At 48.0% G+C, this 19,503-nt stretch overlaps 1 protein-coding gene across 1 annotated transcript in view; it reads left to right on the forward strand.

Moving 5' to 3' along the window:
• MRPL52 (mitochondrial ribosomal protein L52) overlaps positions 1-18,899 on the forward strand; it is a 41,237-nt gene extending 22,338 nt beyond the window's left edge. Inside the window, exons 2-5 of the mRNA XM_075340875.1 lie at positions 6,959-7,064; positions 8,664-8,731; positions 10,723-10,787; positions 18,317-18,899. Of these exons, the coding sequence (XP_075196990.1) occupies positions 6,959-7,064; positions 8,664-8,731; positions 10,723-10,787; positions 18,317-18,454 (377 nt within the window). The 3' untranslated portion in view covers positions 18,455-18,899. The remainder of the gene's footprint in view (positions 1-6,958; positions 7,065-8,663; positions 8,732-10,722; positions 10,788-18,316) is intronic.
• Positions 18,900-19,503: the final 604 nt, after the last annotated feature.

Consider the following 19,503-nt stretch of genomic DNA (forward strand, 5'->3'; position numbering starts at 1 on the left):
CCCGTATGCTGCGCACCCCCCATCGTGCTCCATCTCCCATCCTGCGCACTCCCCATCGTGCTCCATCCGCCATGCTGCGCACTCCCCATCGTGCTCCATCCGCCATGCTGCGCACTCCCAAACGTGCTCCATCCGCCATGCTGCGCACTCCCAAACGTGCTCCATCCCCCATGCTGCGCACTCCCAAACGTGCTCCATCCCCTATGCTGCGCACCCCCCATCGTGCTCCATCTCCCATCCTGCGCACTCCCAAACGTGCTCCATTCGCCATGCTGCGCACTCCCAAACGTGCTCCATCCGCCATGCTGCGCACTCCCCATCGTGCTCCATCCGCCATGCTGCGCACTCCCCATCGTGCTCCATCCCCCATGCTGCGCACTCCCAAACGTGCTCCATCCGCCATGCTGCGCACTCCCCATCGTGCTCCATCCGCCATGCTGCGCACTCCCAAACGTGGTCCATCCGCCATGCTGCGCACTCCCAAACGTGCTCCATCCGCCATACTCCGCACTCCCCATCGTGCTGCATCCTCCATGCTGCGCACTCCCAAACGTGCTCCATCCGCCATACTCCGCACTCCCCATCGTGCTGCATCCCCCATGCTGCGCACTCCCAAACGTGCTCCATCTGCCATGCTGCGCATTTCCAAACGTGCTCCATCCGCCATGCTGCGCACTCCCAAACGTGCTCCATCCGCCATGCTGCGCACTCCCAAAGGTGCTCCATCCGCCATGCTGCGCCAGCATCAGCCTCTCCGTCTCCAGCATCAGCCTCCCCATCCCAGCCTTCCCCAGGTTCAGCCTCTCTCCTCTCAGCCTCCTCCAGCACGCCGTGCTCCTCTGCCGACACTCACAGATCCGATCGCATACACACACACACACCCACACACACCCACCCGATCGCATACACTCACACCCACCCGATCGCATACGCTCACACACACCCGATCGCATACACTCACACACACCCGATCGCATACACTCACACCCACCCGATCGCATACACTCACACCCACCCGATCGCATACACTCACACCCACCCGATCGCATACACTCACACCCACCCGATCGCATACACTCACACCCACCCGATCGCATACACTCACACCCACCCGATCGCATACACTCACACCCACCCGATCGCATACACTCACACCCACCCGATCGCATACACTCACACCCACCCGATCGCATACACTCACACCCACACACACCCACCCGATCGCATACACTCACACCCACCCGATCGCATACACTCACACCCACCCGATCGCATACACTCACACCCACCCGATCGCATACACTCACACACACCCGATCGCATACACTCACACACACCCGATCGCATACACTCACACACACCCGATCGCATACACTCACACTCACCCGATCGCATACACTCACACTCACCCGATCGCATACACCCACACACCCCCACCCGATCGCATACACTCACACCCACCCGATCGCATACACTCACACACAAAGACACACACACTGACGATATTGCACATACGCGCTGATACTCACAACATCCGGGGATATCACATGCTTCTGGCCATGTGATCCCCCGGCAGGTCCTGGAAGCTCACAACAGCACAGTATCGCCGCCGAGAATCAAGCGATATCCCAGGATGTTGTGAGTATTTGGATGCGATGTGATGTGTGAGGTGTGTGTGAGTGTGATCTGATTTGTGTGTGTGTGTGTGTGTGTGTGTGTGTATGTTCCGCAGCTGCAGGACCTTGATGTGTGGATGCGATGTGATGTGTGTGTGAGAGTGAGTGTGAGCCGGTGTACACTGGTAACTATGATACACATCGGGTAACTAAGGGACCTTAGTTACCCGATGTGTATAATGGTTACCAGCTTTCACGGCCTCCGTCAAGATCCCGGCTGCGCCAGACATAACCTTGCGATGCTGGGATCTTGACGGAGGCCGTGTAGAAGCAAGCGATATCCCAGCATGTTGTGATGTGTGAGGTGTGTGTGAGAGTGAGTGTGAGAGTGAGTGTGATCTGATGTGTGTGTGTACTCACCTGGGAATCGGAGCTCCGTGTCAGTTGGGCCAGAGCGAGCGTGCATTGCGTGAGGGGGCGGGGCCTGCAGAGAGCCGGGGCGAGAGGCCAATCCGTGTGGGGGGGGCGGGGCCATGGCGAGCCCAGCGGCCAATCAGCTTTGTGTCACCGTAAGGACACAATTTCGGAGCATGACAGACAGACAGACAGACAGACAGACAGACAGAATAAGGCAATTATATATATAGACTAGAAGGTGGCCCGATTCTAACGCATCGGGTATTCTAGAATTTGTGTAGTTAATGTATGATTTTTGTTATATATATATTTATATATTTATTTATTTATGATATAGATGTTGTTGTGTGTTGTTGCCAAGTGTTTGTGTAGGGCGCTGTAAATGTGTGGGTGTGTGTGGGGGGGTGAGAGCGGTGTTGTTTGTGTGTTGCGTTGTTTGTGGAGCGCTGTGTGTCTGCAGTGTTTGTGTGGTGCTGTGTGTTGCGCGGTTTGTGTGGGTGTGTGTGTGTTTTGGGGGAGGTATGTTTTGTGCAGTGTGTGGGTGTGTGTGTGTGTGTTGGAGGAGTAGTCCTTTAAAGGAGAGGAGTATAATAGGAGGAGGAGTCCTTGGGGGAGAGGAGTATAATGGGAGGAATAGTCCCGGGGGGAGAGGAGGATGATAGGAGGAAAATAGTCCTGGGGGAGAGGAGTATAATAGGAGGAGTAGTCCTGGGGGGAGAGGAGTATAATAGGAGGAGTAGTCCTGGGGAGAGAGGAGTATAATAGGTGGAGTAATCCTGGGGGAAGGTGTATCGGTGCCCTATGTGTGCGGGGGGTGTGGTCGAGCGGGCACAGCGTGGGGGGGCGTGACCGAGCGGGCACAACGTGCAGGGGGCGTGGCCAGGCCGGGCGACCAATGCGACGGTTGTCACTGTAATGACGTAATTTTGAAGCAAGACAGACAGAATAAGGCAAAAATATAAATATATATAATATCTATATATATAATTGCCTTATTCTGTCTGGCTGTCTGTCTGTCTGTCTCTGTCTTGCTCCAAAATTGTGTCCATACGGTGACACAAAGCTGATTGGCCGCTGGGCTCACCATGGCCCCCGCCCCCCCCCGCACGGATTGGCCGCTCGCCCAGGCTGCGCCCCCCACACGGATTGGCCTGCCGCTCGCCCAGGCTCCGCCCCCCCCCCCCCCCCACAGATTGGCCTCTCGCCCCGGCACCCTGCAGGCATTGGCAACTCGGCCACGCCCCGCCCCCCTCACGCAATGCACGCTAGCTCTGGCCCCGCCCCCCCGCATTCCCCAAACTGACACGGTCACGGACCCACGACTACCAGGTGAGTACTGTACCCCTTGGAGCCCACATCAGCGTACGCCGCCAAACCAGCCGACACATACCCTCGCATTGCTGGGGCTGGCCGGCGTATGCTGGTGTGGGTTCCCGTGCGAGCGGGGGACGAGATGCGCTGGTAACCATGGTAGCATAGTTACCAGCGCATCAAGGTCCTGCAGCGGCGGAAAATACATACACGCACACACATAACAGCACACACACACACACACACACATCAGATCACACTCACTCTCACACACACACATCACATCGCATCCACATACTCACAACATCCCGTGATATCGCTTGCTTCTCGGCGGCGATATTGTGCTGTGAGCTTCCAGGACCTGCCGGAGGATCACATGGCCAGAAGCATGTGGTATCTCCGGATGTTGTGAGTATGAGCGCGTATGTGCAATATCGTCAATGTGTGTGTGCGTGAGTGTATGCGATCGGGTGTGTGTGAGAGTGTATGCGATCGGATCTGTGAGTGTCGGCAGAGGAGCACGGCGTGCTGGAGGAGGCTGGGAGGAGAGAGGCTGATCCTGGGGGAGGCTGAGAGAAGAGAGGCTGATGCTGGGGGAGGCTGAGGCTGGGGTAGGCTGGGAGGAGAGAGGCTGATGCTGGGGACCGAAAAGGCATCAGCTGGGGACAGAAAAGGCTGATGCTGGGATGAGAGAGGCTGATGCTGGGATGAGAGAGGCTGATGCTGGGATGAGAGAGGCTGATGCTGGGATGAGAGAGGCTGATGCTGGGATGAGAGAGGCTGATGCTGGGATGAGAGAGGCTGATGCTGGGAGGAGAGAGGCTGATGCTGGGAGGAGAGAGGCTGATGCTGGGAGGAGAGAGGCTGATGCTGGGAGGAGAGAGGCTGATGCTGGGAGGAGAGAGGCTGATGCTGGGAGGAGAGAGGCTGATGCTGGGAGGAGAGAGGCTGATGCTGGGAGGAGAGAGGCTGATGCTGGGAGGAGAGAGGCTGATGCTGGGAGGAGAGAGGCTGATGCTGGGAGGAGAGAGGCTGATGCTGGGAGGAGAGAGGCTGATGCTGGGAGGAGAGAGGCTGATGCTGGGGACAGAGAGGCTGATGCTGGGGACAGAGAGGCTGATGCTGGGGACAGAGAGGCTGATGCTGGGGACAGAGAGGCTGATGCTGGGGCAGCATGGGGGATGGAGCACGATGGGGGGTGCGCAGCATGGGGGGTGCGCAGCATGGGGGATGGAGCACGATGGGGGGTGCGCAGCATGGGGGATGGAGCACGATGGGGGGTGCGCAGCATGGGGGATGGAGCACGATGGGGGGTGCGCAGCACGATGGGGGGTGCGCAGCATGGGGGATGGAGCACGATGGGGGGTGCGCAGCATGGGGGATGGAGCACGATGGGGGGTGCGCAGCATGGGGGATGGAGCACGATGGGGGGTGCGCAGCATGGGGGATGGAGCACGATGGGGGGGTGCGCAGCATGGGGGATGGAGCACGATGGGGGGTGCGCAGCATGGGGGATGGAGCACGATGGGGGGGTGCGCAGCATGGGGGATGGAGCACGATGGGGGGTGCGCAGCATGGGGGATGGAGCACGATGGGGGGTGCGCAGCATGGGGGATGGAGCACGATGGGGGGTGCGCAGCATGGGGGATGGGGCACGATGGGGGGTGCACACCTCCCCCCAACACACACACACACACACACACACACACACACACACACACACACACTGGGAACCACAAACAACTGCCCTACACAGACACCCACACAAACAGACAACGCTGCACACACAAATATACGCACATACCGCACAACACACACATTGCACAAAACATACCTCCCCCCAAAACACACCACACACACACAAACCGCGCAACACACACACAACGCTACAGACACACAGCGCTCCACAAACAACGCAACACACATACAACACCGCTCTCACCCCCCGTCACACCCAGACAACACCCAGAACATGTACAGCGCCCTACACAAACACTTGGTAACTACACATAACAACATATATATATATATATATATATATATATATATATATATATATATATATATATATATATATATATATATATATATATATATATATATATATATATATATATATATATATATATATATATATATATATATATATTATAAATTATAATAACTAGGTCTGTATGTGTGTGCGAGTATGGCTGCTGGCGTCACACTTGCGATATATACTAGAAGGTGGCCCGATTCTACGCATCGGGTATTCTAGAATTTACGTATTGTGTAGTTCATGTATGATTTTTGTTTATATATATATATGTGTATATATGTGTGGGAGTATGGCTGCTGGCGTCACACTTGCGATTGAAAAATTGGTCGGATTCTCATGCCGGAGAGTAGCACGAGCTCTGTCCGAGTGTTGATCCGTGTGCAATGCAACTGCAATGCAAGTGTGATTTTTGTCATGATCGTAGTCAGTGAGCAATCTGTATTCAATATGTGTGCGATCCATTTTTTTTCTCAGCAATTGGTCATTACAGTCATGTATAGGAGCAGTTACAGTGTTCTCTGCTACATGACAGAATTGTATTTGGAAAAATGGATGACACTAGGATGGTGTGTGTGCCGTCGTGTGACATCCATTTTTTTTGTTACAAGTGAAAAGGTTTTGGTACCGTGTTAGCCAGTTGAAAAATTATTGAATGTTCCTCTCACTGAGAACATTCAATAAATTACCCATTTTTTTCTCGCACCCATAGACTTGCTTTGGAGAGACTCGCATAAGAAACTCTAGAAATCTAGACATTTTTTTTTTTTAAATTATTTATTTTTTTATTTGGTTTGATTTGAACTCAGGAAAAAAAAGCCAATAGGAGCTGCCTCATTGATTAACATTGGTCCGAGGGTAATGCGAGATTTTCTCACATTGCACTCGTGCGAGTCAATCGCAAGTGTGACTCCAGCCTAAGTGTGTATATAGCTCTTATAGACTCATATTGGGGGCTATATATAATTTTCATTACATAGTATTCATTTATCTATCAGGTGCTGTAGCAGAATACTGACAGCCAATGGGTGTGCAGAGGGCGGGGCTGGACAGTGAGGCTGGGCAGTGACAGCTGTGACTGAGTTCGGCAGTGAAACATGTCATGTTTGGTTGAGCTGCAGGTAAATAATGCGGCTGCAGAGAATAAAGTTAAAATTCAAGAGGAACAAAAGTTATAAAATAAAAATAATGCAGGGATGTTTTATATGACAACACAGCACAGATTAGCTCATCAAATTTTTTTGTAGTTTGTCAGACAACTCCTTTAAAAAAAAAAAAAAGCAAAGAAAAATTGCTAAAAGTCCAGTTGACTGCACAGTATGCACACGCCCTAAAGCTTTGGATCCAAAACGCATCAGCTTCTGGCGGGACAAGTAAAACAAAAGGCTTACTGATTTCTAGTTAAAATGCCCTAAACGATTCTGTTCTGTGATTACAAGCCATAAAGACTCCCTTTGCCTACTCCTGCTTTGATTATTAAGGCCACCTGCTGCCCATTGATCAGTAGGCATGGTGGCAGTGACCCCCTCTAGGTATAAGGTAATTACTGAAATAACATCTGATGCTGCTGTTTTTTTAGTGACCCGTCTGCAGTTTGGGGTGTACCATAGTTTTTTACGCTACCCATGGAAACGAAGTCTGCATATCAATGCTTGGCTGTGTGCTTCACAGGACTGGAGAATTAAGTAAGTATTTTGGATCCTTATAACATAAAGTGCATCTCAATAAACTAGAATGTCATCAAAAAGTTAATTTGTTTCGGAAATGCATTACAAGTAATTACACACAGAGTGATCTTTTTCAAGTGTTTTATTTCTGTTAATGTTGATTATGGCTTACAGCCAATGAAAACCCAAAAGTCATTATCTCAGAAAATTAGAATATTATATAAGACCAACTGAAAAAATATTTTAAACTCAGAAATGTTGGCCTACTGAAAAGTCTGTACAGTAAATGCCTCAATACTTGGTTGGGCTCCTTTTGCGTGAATTACTGCATCAATGTGGCGTGGCATGGAGCGATCAGCCTGTGGCACTGCTGAGGTGTTATGGAAGCCCAGGTAGCTTTGATAGCAGCCTTCAGCTCGTCTGCATTGTTGGGTCTGGGGTCTCATCTTCCTCTTGATAATACCCCATAGATTCTCTATGGGGTTTAGGTCAGGTGAGTTTGCTGGCCAATCAAGCACAGTGATACTGTGGTTATTAAACCAGGTATTGGTACTTTTGGCAGTGTGGACAGGTGCCAAGTCCTGCTGGAAAATGAAATTTCCATCTCCAGAAAGCTTGTCGGCAGAGGGAAGAATTAAGTGCTCTAAAATGTCCTGGTAGGCGGCTCCGCTGACTTTGGTCTTGATAAAACACAGTGGACCTACACCAGCAGATGACATGGCTCCCCAAACCATCTCTGATTGTGGAAACTTCACACTAGACCTCAAGCAGCTTGGACTGTGGCCTCTCCACTCTTCCTCCAGACTCTGGGACCTTGATTTCCAAATCTAATGTAAAATTTACTTTCATCTGAAAACAACACCTTGAACCACAAAGCAACAGTCCAGTTCTTTTTCTACTTGGCCCAGGTAAAACGCTTCTAGCATTGTCTATTGGTCATGAGTGGCTTGACACAAGAAATGAGACAGTTGTAGCCCATGTCCTGGATACGTCTGTGTGTGGTGACTCTTGAAGCACTGACTCCAGCAGCAGTCCACTCCTTGTGAATGTCCCCCAAATTTTTGAATGGCCTTTTCTTAACAATCCTATCAAGGCTGTGATTATCTCGGTTGCTTGTGCTCTTTTTTTTCTACCACACTTTTTCCTTCCATGCAACATTCCGTTAATATGCTTGGATACAGCACTTTCTGAACAGCCAGCTTCTTTTGCACTGACCTTTCGTGGCTTACCCTCCTTGTGGTGTGTCAGTGACTGCTTTCTGGACATCTGTCAAGTCAGCAGTCTTCCCCATAATTGTGTAGCCTACTGAACAGACTAAGGGACCATTTTATACACTTAGGAAGCCTTTGCAGGTGTTTTGCTAATTATTCTAATTTTCTGAAATAATGACTTTTGAGTTTTCATTGACTGTAATCAACGACATTAAAAGAAATAAACACTTGAAATACATCATTCTGTGTGTAATGATTCTATATAATATGTTTCCCTTTTTGCATTGAATTTCTGAAATAAATTAACTTTGAGGATATTCTAATTTATTGAGATGCACTTGTATGTAATTAAGCATCTGGGCATTGTGTTTTTTATAATTTTTATTTTTTTTTATTTGTTTTGCAGGCATGGTTTTGCACGCAGTGGCTCTGAATATGGTCCCTTGACAGATCTTCCAGATTGGAGTTTTGTAGGTAAATGAGTATATGGAAGGGTGGCAGCCCTGAAGGAATATCTGTGCATGGCAATACTTTGGAGGGGCCGGGGGCATAGACATCACAGGAGTCGCTGCAGCACAGCCATCATTGGGAAGCATATACATGTATATGGCTGAGGGGCACAGACAGCACTTGGGGGGGCACTGACAGCCACTGTTGGGGCACACACATCACTGTTGAGCAGGCATCACTAGGGGGGTACAGACATCACTGGGGGGCATGGACAGAACGTTGGGCACAGACAGCACAAGTAGGGGCTCGGATATCACGACGGGAGCACGGACAGCACTAGAGGGCACGGACAACACAGGGGAACATGGACATCACTGGCACAGCACTGGGGGTGGTACACAGCACTGGGGGGTAGCACACAGCTCTGGAGAGGGCACAAAGCACTGGGGATGGCACTGGGGGATGGGGCACACAGCACTATAGGTGGCACACAGAGCACCAGGGGTCACACAACCGGAGGGAGGGGGCGCACGCCGCACCGGAGGGAGTGGGCGCACGCCGCACCGGAGGGAGTGGGCGCACGCCGCACCGGAGGGAGTGGGCGCACGCCGCACCGGAGGGAGTGGGCGCACGCCGCACCGGAGGGAGTGGGGCGCACGCCGCACCGGAGGGAGTGGGGCGCACGCCGCACCGGAGGGAGTGGGGCGCACGCCGCACCGGAGGGAGTGGGGCGCACGCCGCACCGGAGGGAGTGGGGCGCACGCCGCACCGGAGGGAGTGGGGCGCACGCCGCACCGGAGGGAGTGGGGCGCACGCCGCACCGGAGGGAGTGGGGCGCACGCCGCACCGGAGGGAGTGGGGCGCACGCCGCACCGGAGGGAGTGGGGCGCACGCCGCACCGGAGGGAGTGGGGCGCACGCCGCACCGGAGGGAGTGGGGCGCACGCCGCACCGGAGGGAGTGGGGCGCACGCCGCACCGGAGGGAGTGGGGCGCACGCCGCACCGGAGGGAGTGGGGCGCACGCCGCACCGGAAGCAGAAAAGCTGCTGCTCGTCTTCTGTGGGACGTGAGCGCAGAGCGCTAACCCCGCCCACAAAGTAAGTCCTGAGCGCACTAGCAAGTGTGACGACTCAATGATACGCTCACATAGCGTTCAGTAGTGAGCGCTTAGGCGCCGAAGTCACATTTGCAAGTGACTCGCGCTAGTCTCACATCACCCGGCATGGTGCGAGTCTCTTGCAAGTGTGACTCTGAAATGCATGTCCTCGCAGCGCACATGGGGATTTAAAGCCCCGGCTTTTGGCAAGACGCGGTGGCCAGCTTGAGCTCTGTGGACCCAGGAATCTACCCACGGGCTGCAGAAAACTTCATCGGGCCAGAGGTTCCCCACTCCTGCAATAAGTGATGCATTTGTTGCTTTAGATGAGACACAATTAATTCAGCCACAAGGTGGCAGCATCACATAGGGAAGTTGTCTTCTGTGCATATCGATGCTGATAAGGGAGAAATAATCTACATGGTGGAAAGGAAGGCATGTAGATATAAGGTACTAGTCTGCACTGAATATAATGAGCCGGTGGCTGCTCTCTACATAAGCAGGGGGAGGCTGAATATGAATTTGGAGCACATATCTATATGTGGGACAAATGGGTTCAAGGAGGAGGGTGGGATGGTGTGGGTCTTAACATGTGGTGAGGTGTCTGCACATGTGACGAGCACTGTATTATGGAGCTTGGTGGTTATCTATGTATATGAAATCAGGTAAAGCACTACTTTGTGAGATGCACAGTATGCTGAAACTCTTGGGAAGGTGGCAGAAGCACGGAAACGTGCTGGACACAGAGCTTGGTGATCTTCTGGTTTCTGAGATAGTGGCAACTGTTCCTGCTGGATATAGTAGGAATTTGTAAACATTAATTATTCTGTTAAATTTTAAGGGGTAATATCTAATCATTTTTTTTTATTTTGCACATATTTCCTTTCCTAGCTGTTAATTTATAATTATCTCCCAACAGATGGTCGACCGGCTCCACTGTGGAAAGGACAGAACAGGAGAAAGGAGGAGAATAAAGAACTGGCTGTAAGTGCCTGTCCTGTATGTAGAGCTGCACATAGATCGGACACACCTTTTCATGCAATGGTTCTTATTGGAATACTAGAAGGTGGCCCGATTCTAACCCATCGGGTATTCTGGAATTTATTGTGTAGTTAATGTATGATTTTTGTTATATATAGATAGATATAGATAGATAGATATACAGTTAGGTCCAGAAATATTTGGACAGTGACACAAGTTTTGTTATTTTAGCTGTTTACAAAAACATGTTCAGAAATACAATTATATATATAATATGGGCTGAAAGTGCACACTCCCAGCTGCAATATGAGAGTTTTCACATCCAAATCGGAGAAAGGGTTTAGGAATCATAGCTCTGTAATGCATAGCCTCCTCTTTTTCAAGGGACCAAAAGTAATTGCACAAGGGACTCTAAGGGCTGCAATTAACTCTGAAGGCGTCTCCCTCGTTAACCTGTAATCAATGAAGTAGTTAAAAGGTCTGGGGTTGATTACAGGTGTGTGGTTTTGCATTTGGAAGCTGTTGCTGTGACCAGACAACATGTGGTCTAAGGAACTCTCAATTGAGGGGAAGCAGAACATCCTGAGGCTGAAAAAAAAGAAAAAATCCATCAGAGAGTTAGCAGACATGCTTGGAGTAGCAAAATCAACAGTCGGGTACATTATGAGAAAAAAGGAATTGACTGGTGAGCTTGGGAACTCAAAAAGGCCTGGGCATCCACGGATGACAACAGTGGTGGATGATCGCCGCATACTTTCTTTGGTGAAGAAGAACCCGTTCACAACATCAACTGAAGTCCAGAACACTCTCAGTGAAGTAGGTGTATCTGTCTCTAAGTCAACAGTAAAGAGAAGACTCCATGAAAGTAAATACAAAGGGTTCACATCTAGCTGCAAACCATTCATCAATTCTAAAAATAGACAGGCCAGAGTTAAATTTGCTGAAAAACACCTCATGAAGCCAGCTCAGTTCTGGAAAAGTATTCTATGGACAGATGAGACCAATATCAACCTGTACCAGAATGATGGGAAGAAAAAAGTTTGGAGAAGAAAGGGAACGGCACATGATCCAAGGCACACCACATCCTCTGTAAAACATGGTGGAGGCAACGTGATGGCATGGGCATGCATGGCTTTCAATGGCAATGGGTCACTTGTGTTTATTGAGGACATAACAGCAGACAAGAGTAGCCGGATGAATTCTGAAGTGTATCGGGATATACTTTCAGCCCAGAGTCAGCCAAATGCCGCAAAGTTGATCGGACGGCGCTTCATAGTACAGATGGACAATGACCCCAAGCATACAGCCAAAGCTACCCAGGAGTTCATGAGTGCAAAAAAGTGGAACATTCTGCAATGGCCAAGTCAATCACCAGATCTTAACCCAATTGAGCATGCATTTCACTTGCTCAAATCCAGACTTAAGACGGAAAGACCCACAAACAAGCAAGACCTGAAGGCTGCGGCTGTAAAGGCCTGGCAAAGCATTAAGAAGGAGGAAACCCAGCGTTTGGTGATGTCCATGGGTTCCAGACTTAAGGCAGTGATTGCCTCCAAAGGATTCGCAACAAAATATTGAAAATAAAAAAATTTTTTTTGGGTTTGGTTTATTTGTCCAATTACTTTTGACCTCCTAAAATGTGGAGTGTTTGTAGAGAAATGTGTACAATTCCAACAATTTCTATCAGATATTTTTGTTCAAACCTTCAAATTAAACGTTACAATCTGCACTTGAATTCTGTTGTAGAGGTTTCATTTCAAATCCAATGTGGTGGCATGCAGAGCCCAACTCGCGAAAATTGTGTCACTGTCCAAATATTTCTGGACCTAACTGTAGATAGATATAGATAAATATAGATATATATAGATAGATGTTGTGTGTAGTTGCCAAGTGTTTGTGTAGGGCGCTGTAAATGTTCTGGGTGTTGTGTGGGGCTGTGTGAGAGCGGTATTGTTTGTGTGTTGCGTTGTTTGTGGAGCGCTGTGTGTCTGCAGCGTTGTTTGTGTGTGTGTGTGTGTGTGTGTGTGTTTTGGGGGAGGTATGTTTTGTGCAGTGTGTGTGTGTGTTGGAGGAGTAGTCCTGGGGAGAGAGGAGTATAATGGGAGGAGTAGTCCTGGGGGGAGGAGTCTAATAGGAGTAGTCCTGGGGGGAGGTGTGTAGGTGCCCAATGTGTAGTATACATATGTAGTGTTCGGGGGGCATGGCTGAGCGGGCAAAGTGTGCGGGGGGCGTGGCCGAGCGGGCACAGTGTGCGGGGGTAACCATTCAAAGCGACAGTGCTGGTTCATTTTTTGTTTATTGGTCTCCTGCTATGCGGCACGCATCGGCGTGTTTGACAGTGGGAGACTAACGATCTGAATGGGCAGGGAGGCGGCATACGCTGGTAACCATGGTACACAATCGGGTAATTAAGCGATGTGTACCATGGTTACCAGCGTACGCCGGCTCCAGCACGATCCCAGCAACGCAAGGGTATGTCTCAGCTGAGTTGCCGGTGTGGGCTCCCGGGGGTGCAGCAGTCACCTGGGAGTTGGGGCTCCGTGTGGGTCCGGGGAATGCTTGCAGGGGGCTGGGCCCAGCGGCCAATCCGTGCGGGGGGCGGGGCCAGGCGGAGCCGAGCGGCCAATGCGACGGTTGTCACTGTAATGACGTCATTTTGGAGCAAGACAGACAGAATAAGGCAATTATATATATAGATGAACATTGTAGCCTCAGACTGCAGGCAGCAAAACCACGAAGGAAAACACATGGAAACAAGAATATGTGTTAAACCTTAAGCCTGCTTTACACGTTGCAATTAGTTGTACAATCGCATTTGCGATGTGACACGCCCCGGTTGCATATGCAATCTTTTGAGATTGCACCTAGGTCGTTTATTTGGTGTCAGACGTGCGTTCGTATTATGTGTTAAGTTGTACAATTTTGTGTTTGTTTCGTGTGATCATGTGTTCAGTGACGTATTTTTTTTTTTTATTTCTCTCCAAGCATACATGTCGTTAACGCATTTACATCATTTAATTGATTATACACACCAGACAGAATTTCGCTAACTTTGTGTCTATAAAAGCCTCTCAATTAAGGTTTTTTTGTTGGTAACCCCATTGGTGACATCGCATGTGCGTTTATAAACGCTTTTTCCTTGCAAGTTTGTTCCTGTTTTTTCAGTGAAATATATCTAATGTATGTAACATTTTGAAACCTGAAGTATGAGCATTCATGATGTTTACATTTCATATTTGTTAAAAAAAAAAAAAAAAAAATTCCAACTGATTATTAAAGGAAATTTTTTTTTAAAAAAATTAAAAAAAAACCCCAATACCTTCAATAACCAGAAAGCAGGACAAGCAGGATGTATGCCCTTGACACAACTCTGTTGCGCACGACGACAATAAATATTAAATCACACATACATACAGGCTGCAACTTAATGAGATTGAGTAAAACTATTTCTAGAGAGATCATTTCCAAACTCATGTGCACACAATTTCAACCAATTATACGATGGACGTATCAGCACCACAAGATACGACACAACCACTTCACAGTATGACGTCCTGATTATGGGAGGAAACCATCGTATGAGGGATGTCACACGCTGCAATTGAGTAGATTCGATCAACAAAACGTTCAATTCTAGACAAAGATACGATGTGTATGCGATCACCGTTTTTGTGTTCAATCTTGATCGCACGTAGGTGTCACACGCAAATACGTCACGAACGATGCCGGATGTGCGTCACTTACAACTTGACCCCAACGACGGATTGTAAGATACATTGCAACGTGTAAAGCGGGCTTTAGATTCCTCAGTGTACCTCCTTGTACTCTGATGACAGATTTACACATCCCTGGCAATCTCTCAAGCAGCATTATCAGGTAGTCACCTGCAATGGCTTTCCAGCAGTTTTCATGGAGATCCCAGAGGTGCTGAGCACATGTTGGCTCCTTTGCCTTCTCTCAATTAATTTCATCTTAATTGTGGTCAGGTCAGGGAATGTCAAGGCCATGTTATCTGATGCCACATGTGCCTCTTTTTCTTGATCATAGTCCTTACATAGTCTGGAAGTGTTTGGATCATTGTCCTGTTAGAACACAAATGATGGTTTCGCTAAGTGCAATCTAGATGGGATGACATGTTATGGCAGAATGCTGTGGTAGCCATGCTGAGTAAGCGTGCCTTGAGGTTGAAATAACCAACAGTGTCTCCAGCAAAGCACCCTCCATCACATGTCCATCACATCCATACACCATCACATTTCATCCACCATGCTTAACGGTGAGCCCCATGAATGCTGAAATCATTCTCTCACCTTTTCCTCATCTGACACAGGATTGTTGGTAGCAAAAAGTTCAACTTTTGCCTTATTAGACCACAGTACATATTTTCACAGATCTAATGGTCTAATCCTTGTGGTGTTTTAGGCCACACAAGTTCACTCTTTTTTTTTTCCTTAATGTTTGCTGCACAGAAGTCATTACTTAGGATCCCAATTTGACCATAAGGCTATTTGCACACTTGTGCTTTTTTCATGTTTTTACACTGCATTCTGCACCACAGTGTAAAAGCATGCGTCCTGCGTCCCCTGCACAAACTGTGAAGATTGTGCAAATTCCATCCTCACGTTGCTTTTTAGAACGCAGCGTTTCGGCTGCTGAAGTATTTTGCCAAAACGCTGGGTTCTAAAAAGCAACATGTCACGTCTTTTGTGCGTTCCGGATGCTTTTCCCACTCTGTGGCAGAGCAAGCATCCAGAACGCATGAATTCTGCAGGCACAATGCTTTCCAAACGCAGCTTTTCGGCTGCGTTTTGAAACGCACATGCAGTGGCATAAATCTGCTTAACAGAACGCAGAGACGTGTGCACATAGCCTTAAGGCTGCCTTCTTGCATTCTCTGGACAGTCAATGTTGATATGTGTCTGCTAGATAATGTCTGTGCATCATTCATAAGGGCTGTTATATAAGGTGCTGTCAATTTGCCATTTCTGAGGCTGGTAACTGATGAACTAGCTATTCTAATGACCCTCTACTGTGAGCGTCAGACGAGGGTCATGAGACTATGATGTGATCTTACAATCGCATCACAGTTACGGAGAAGAGGGAGGGAGCACTTTCTCCACATCTCCTCCACTATCTGTCTCTGCGTTTATTGCCCTGCACTCGTATTACATGCTCCCATAGGCATGTATGGGGGTGCGTGAGCCAAGACTCGCTGCTAAACGCAGCATGCTGCAATTCATTCTGCATGCCGCTGTGACATGAGAAATCAATCACAGATGGACACTGCCCCATAGTTTTGCACTAGAGTGAGAGCATGCCAATGTTTTATCAGATTGCACTCATCCATGCAAAATGCAAGTGGAAGCGAACCCTTATAGGGGGATACTTTGAGGAATCTAAGAGTAATACATATTCTGGGTTTTTTTTCACCTATGTTTCTGTACTCCTTATTTCTAAATGTTCTTACCTGTATAGTTTTGTTGCATTCAGATTGAATCTACAATGTGCGCATTCCAATAAAAACAAGGAAAACTTTTGCATGCCTAATGCGTGTCCAAACCTTTGACCAGTACAATAGGTTTTCTGATTTGGTAACCTATACATACATAGATAGGTAGATATCTATTTTTATTTCAATAATATTCTTCTGATACAGCTAATCTGCGCCAATAGGTCATAGTGACAACACCAGGACATTAAATGTTTTCCAGGCATGGGAAAAAAAACCAGACCTAAGAATTACTTTTGTTTTATTTATATATTTGGATAGCTCATCAGCCTAGTACTATAACCATTTAACCTCTTTCGGACATAGTCTGTACGTCTATGTATATAAAACAATAGGACTTATATGAAGTTAGCGCAGAAGCTGAACACCACCATCTATATGTGGCAGAGCTATTGTATATTTGACATCCCAATGCAACTGCCTCTTTGACCAACTGCCTCTTTGACCAACTGCCTCTTTGACCAACTGCCTCTTTGACCAACTGCCTCTTTGACCAACTGCCTCTTTGACCAACTGCCTCTTTGACCAACTGCCTCTTTGACCAACTGCCTCTTTGACCAGCAGTCCAGCAACGGAATGTTCAAATCACCCCAAAAAATCCAAGAAAGGTTTCCATGAATTCTTAATAAGTGTCTAAAAGTTGAATCCCTTCACGACCTGTGACGTATATTTATATTCAAGGTCATGTTCCTTGCTTTGATGCAGGTTCGCACGCTGAACCTGCATTTTTTCCCGCACTTGATAGCTGATCTCATAGTGTACTGCCAGGTTCGTTTTACCATGTTGGGAAAAAACAATTGTGGAATTGCAGTTTCACCCACTTGTAATTTTTTTTTTCCCCCCCAATTGTATAAGAAACTGTAGTGTGGTGTAATTTTTCTACTAATACAGTAGAGTTTTCAAATTTGAAAAAACAATCAGTATTTTAACATTGAAGCCTGTACATGGTGTAAGGGGTACTTTGCACGTTGCGATATCGCTACTGCGATGTCGTCGGGGTCAAATCAAAAGTGACACACATCTGGCGCCAGTAACTACGTCGCGACGTGTAAAGCCTTGATGCACCGATAAACGATCGCAAAAGCGTCGTAAATTGGTGATCTGTGTAGTGTCGGTCATTTCCATAATTTCGCTGAAGCGACAGGTACAATGTTGTTCGTCGTTCCTGCGGCAGCACACATCGCTGTGTGTGAAGCCGCAGGAGCGAGGTACTTCTCCTTACCTGCCTCCACCGCCAATGTAGAAGGAAGAAGGTGGGCGGGATGTTTACGTCCCGCTCATCTCCGCCCCTCCGCTTCTATTGGCCGCCTGCCGTTTGACATCGCTGTGACGGCGCACGACCCGCCCCCTTAGGAAGGAGGCGGGTCGCCGGCCAGAGCGACGTCGCAGGGCAGGTAAGTGCGTGTGAAGCTGCCGTAGCGATATTGTTCGCTATGGCAGCTATCACAAGATATCGCATGTGCGACAGGGGCGGGGACTATCACGCTCGGCATCCCTAGCATCGGCTAGCGATGTCGCAGCGTGCAAAGTACCCCTAAGACTCTGAGGGATATGTCAATGGATGTTAATTCGACTCATGCCAGGGAATATTCCCAGCGTGCTCCGAATGTAAAGGTGCATTTAGCCTACATGATTATTGTAATGCTTGGTTCACCATAATCGTGCTGTCTAAAAAGCCTGCTGATCACCCAACAAACCAGGCAAATTCTCATCCCTTGAGTAAAATGATCTTTTGGATTGCCCAAAACATCATCGTTGTTTGGACCTCATCCTGCGTAAACAGGACCTGCGTTGCCAAAAACAATGGCAGCCTATCCGCACTGCTACAGATCACTCAGTAAGTGTCTGAAGTTTGGTCTTCCTGTGAATCATGCTATTAAACACCTGCGTCTAAACAAAACCCTCAAAATTGGACAATGCTGTCGCCTGCAGAATTAAGCTATAAATTGTTGCCCAGCTGGTGGTTGATCTGTATCTAATATACTCCTATGGAATGACTTTTTATATTTTTCCCTTTTTACAGAGTCATATTATCATGCTCAGTAATGAGATAGATCAAGGAATGGAAAAATGGACAGAGAAACAGGAAAGTCTGAAGGAGCAGCAACAGTCGAAACAGAAGAATCGGCTAAAAACAAAGGCCATATATAAGAAAAGTTAAAAATCCTAATAATTATTCATGTTTTACCTGTTTCATCTCTTTACTCCTGTTCATTCTTGAGCGGTAATGTTTATTGTTTATAATGTATTTTTCACATTATGATGAAAGTGAAGTGGAATGAAAAGCTTTATGCTGATTATTAAAAAGCAAAAACTACTATGCTGTGTGAATGATTTGTCACATGACGTTGCAGTGTATGTTTCTTGTCACATTTTTTTTTTTATCACAACTTTGTTGTAATTCCAACCTAAAAGCATTTATTTTAGTTTTTTCTGATGTAATATATTTTTTTTTTTTTTGACCTGGGCACAGCCTCCTGTGAAGTTATTTCTATGTGGCAGCAGCGCCATGCCGCAAGTACAGTACAGCAGTGTCTACTGAGTATGCTCCACCTGTACAGAGGGATTTACTTGGCTTGTATATTACATTAAAGTCTAGTCCACTACTTTTTTGTTATCTATTTTGTTATGTTACAATAGGTCATCAGTATCAGTTCAATGGGAGGTGAAACACCAGTAAACCCCACCGATCTGCTTTACGGAGCCAGAACAGACCTTCCCTGTGAATAATGCCGCTTGGCTCCTATTGAGCTCAATTCTATAAAGGCAGATGCCATCTTGTATGATGTCCTTTCACTCAGGAGCACTGCATCTATCCGCATGCCTAGGAGACATCTTGGACAGTGTCCTGCATGTTTTTCAATCATCAGTGTAGTGATCACCTCCTCCTACATGAGATATTGATTGGCAGCCTGTCTGTAGATCTTCTCATTTCACTTGCATAGATCCATTCAGCCTAAGACACACGGAGTGAAAATCAGAGCGCATGAAATGCGATAAAACATCGCATTCCACTCGGACCAATATTAGCCTATGTGCCAGCACCCATGAGCGACTATTTTCTCAGTCCTAATCGGACCGAAAAAACAGTTGCAGCATGCTGCGGGTGCAATGCGATCCTTGTTTCTCTCGCACCCATTCAAGACTATGGGGCGAGAGAAAAATCGCACTGCACTTGCAGTACACCGGTGTACCGCGAGTGCAGGGCGA

Source organism: Anomaloglossus baeobatrachus, chromosome 1 (assembly GCF_048569485.1).
Source record: "Anomaloglossus baeobatrachus isolate aAnoBae1 chromosome 1, aAnoBae1.hap1, whole genome shotgun sequence".
NCBI lineage: Eukaryota > Metazoa > Chordata > Amphibia > Anura > Aromobatidae > Anomaloglossus > Anomaloglossus baeobatrachus.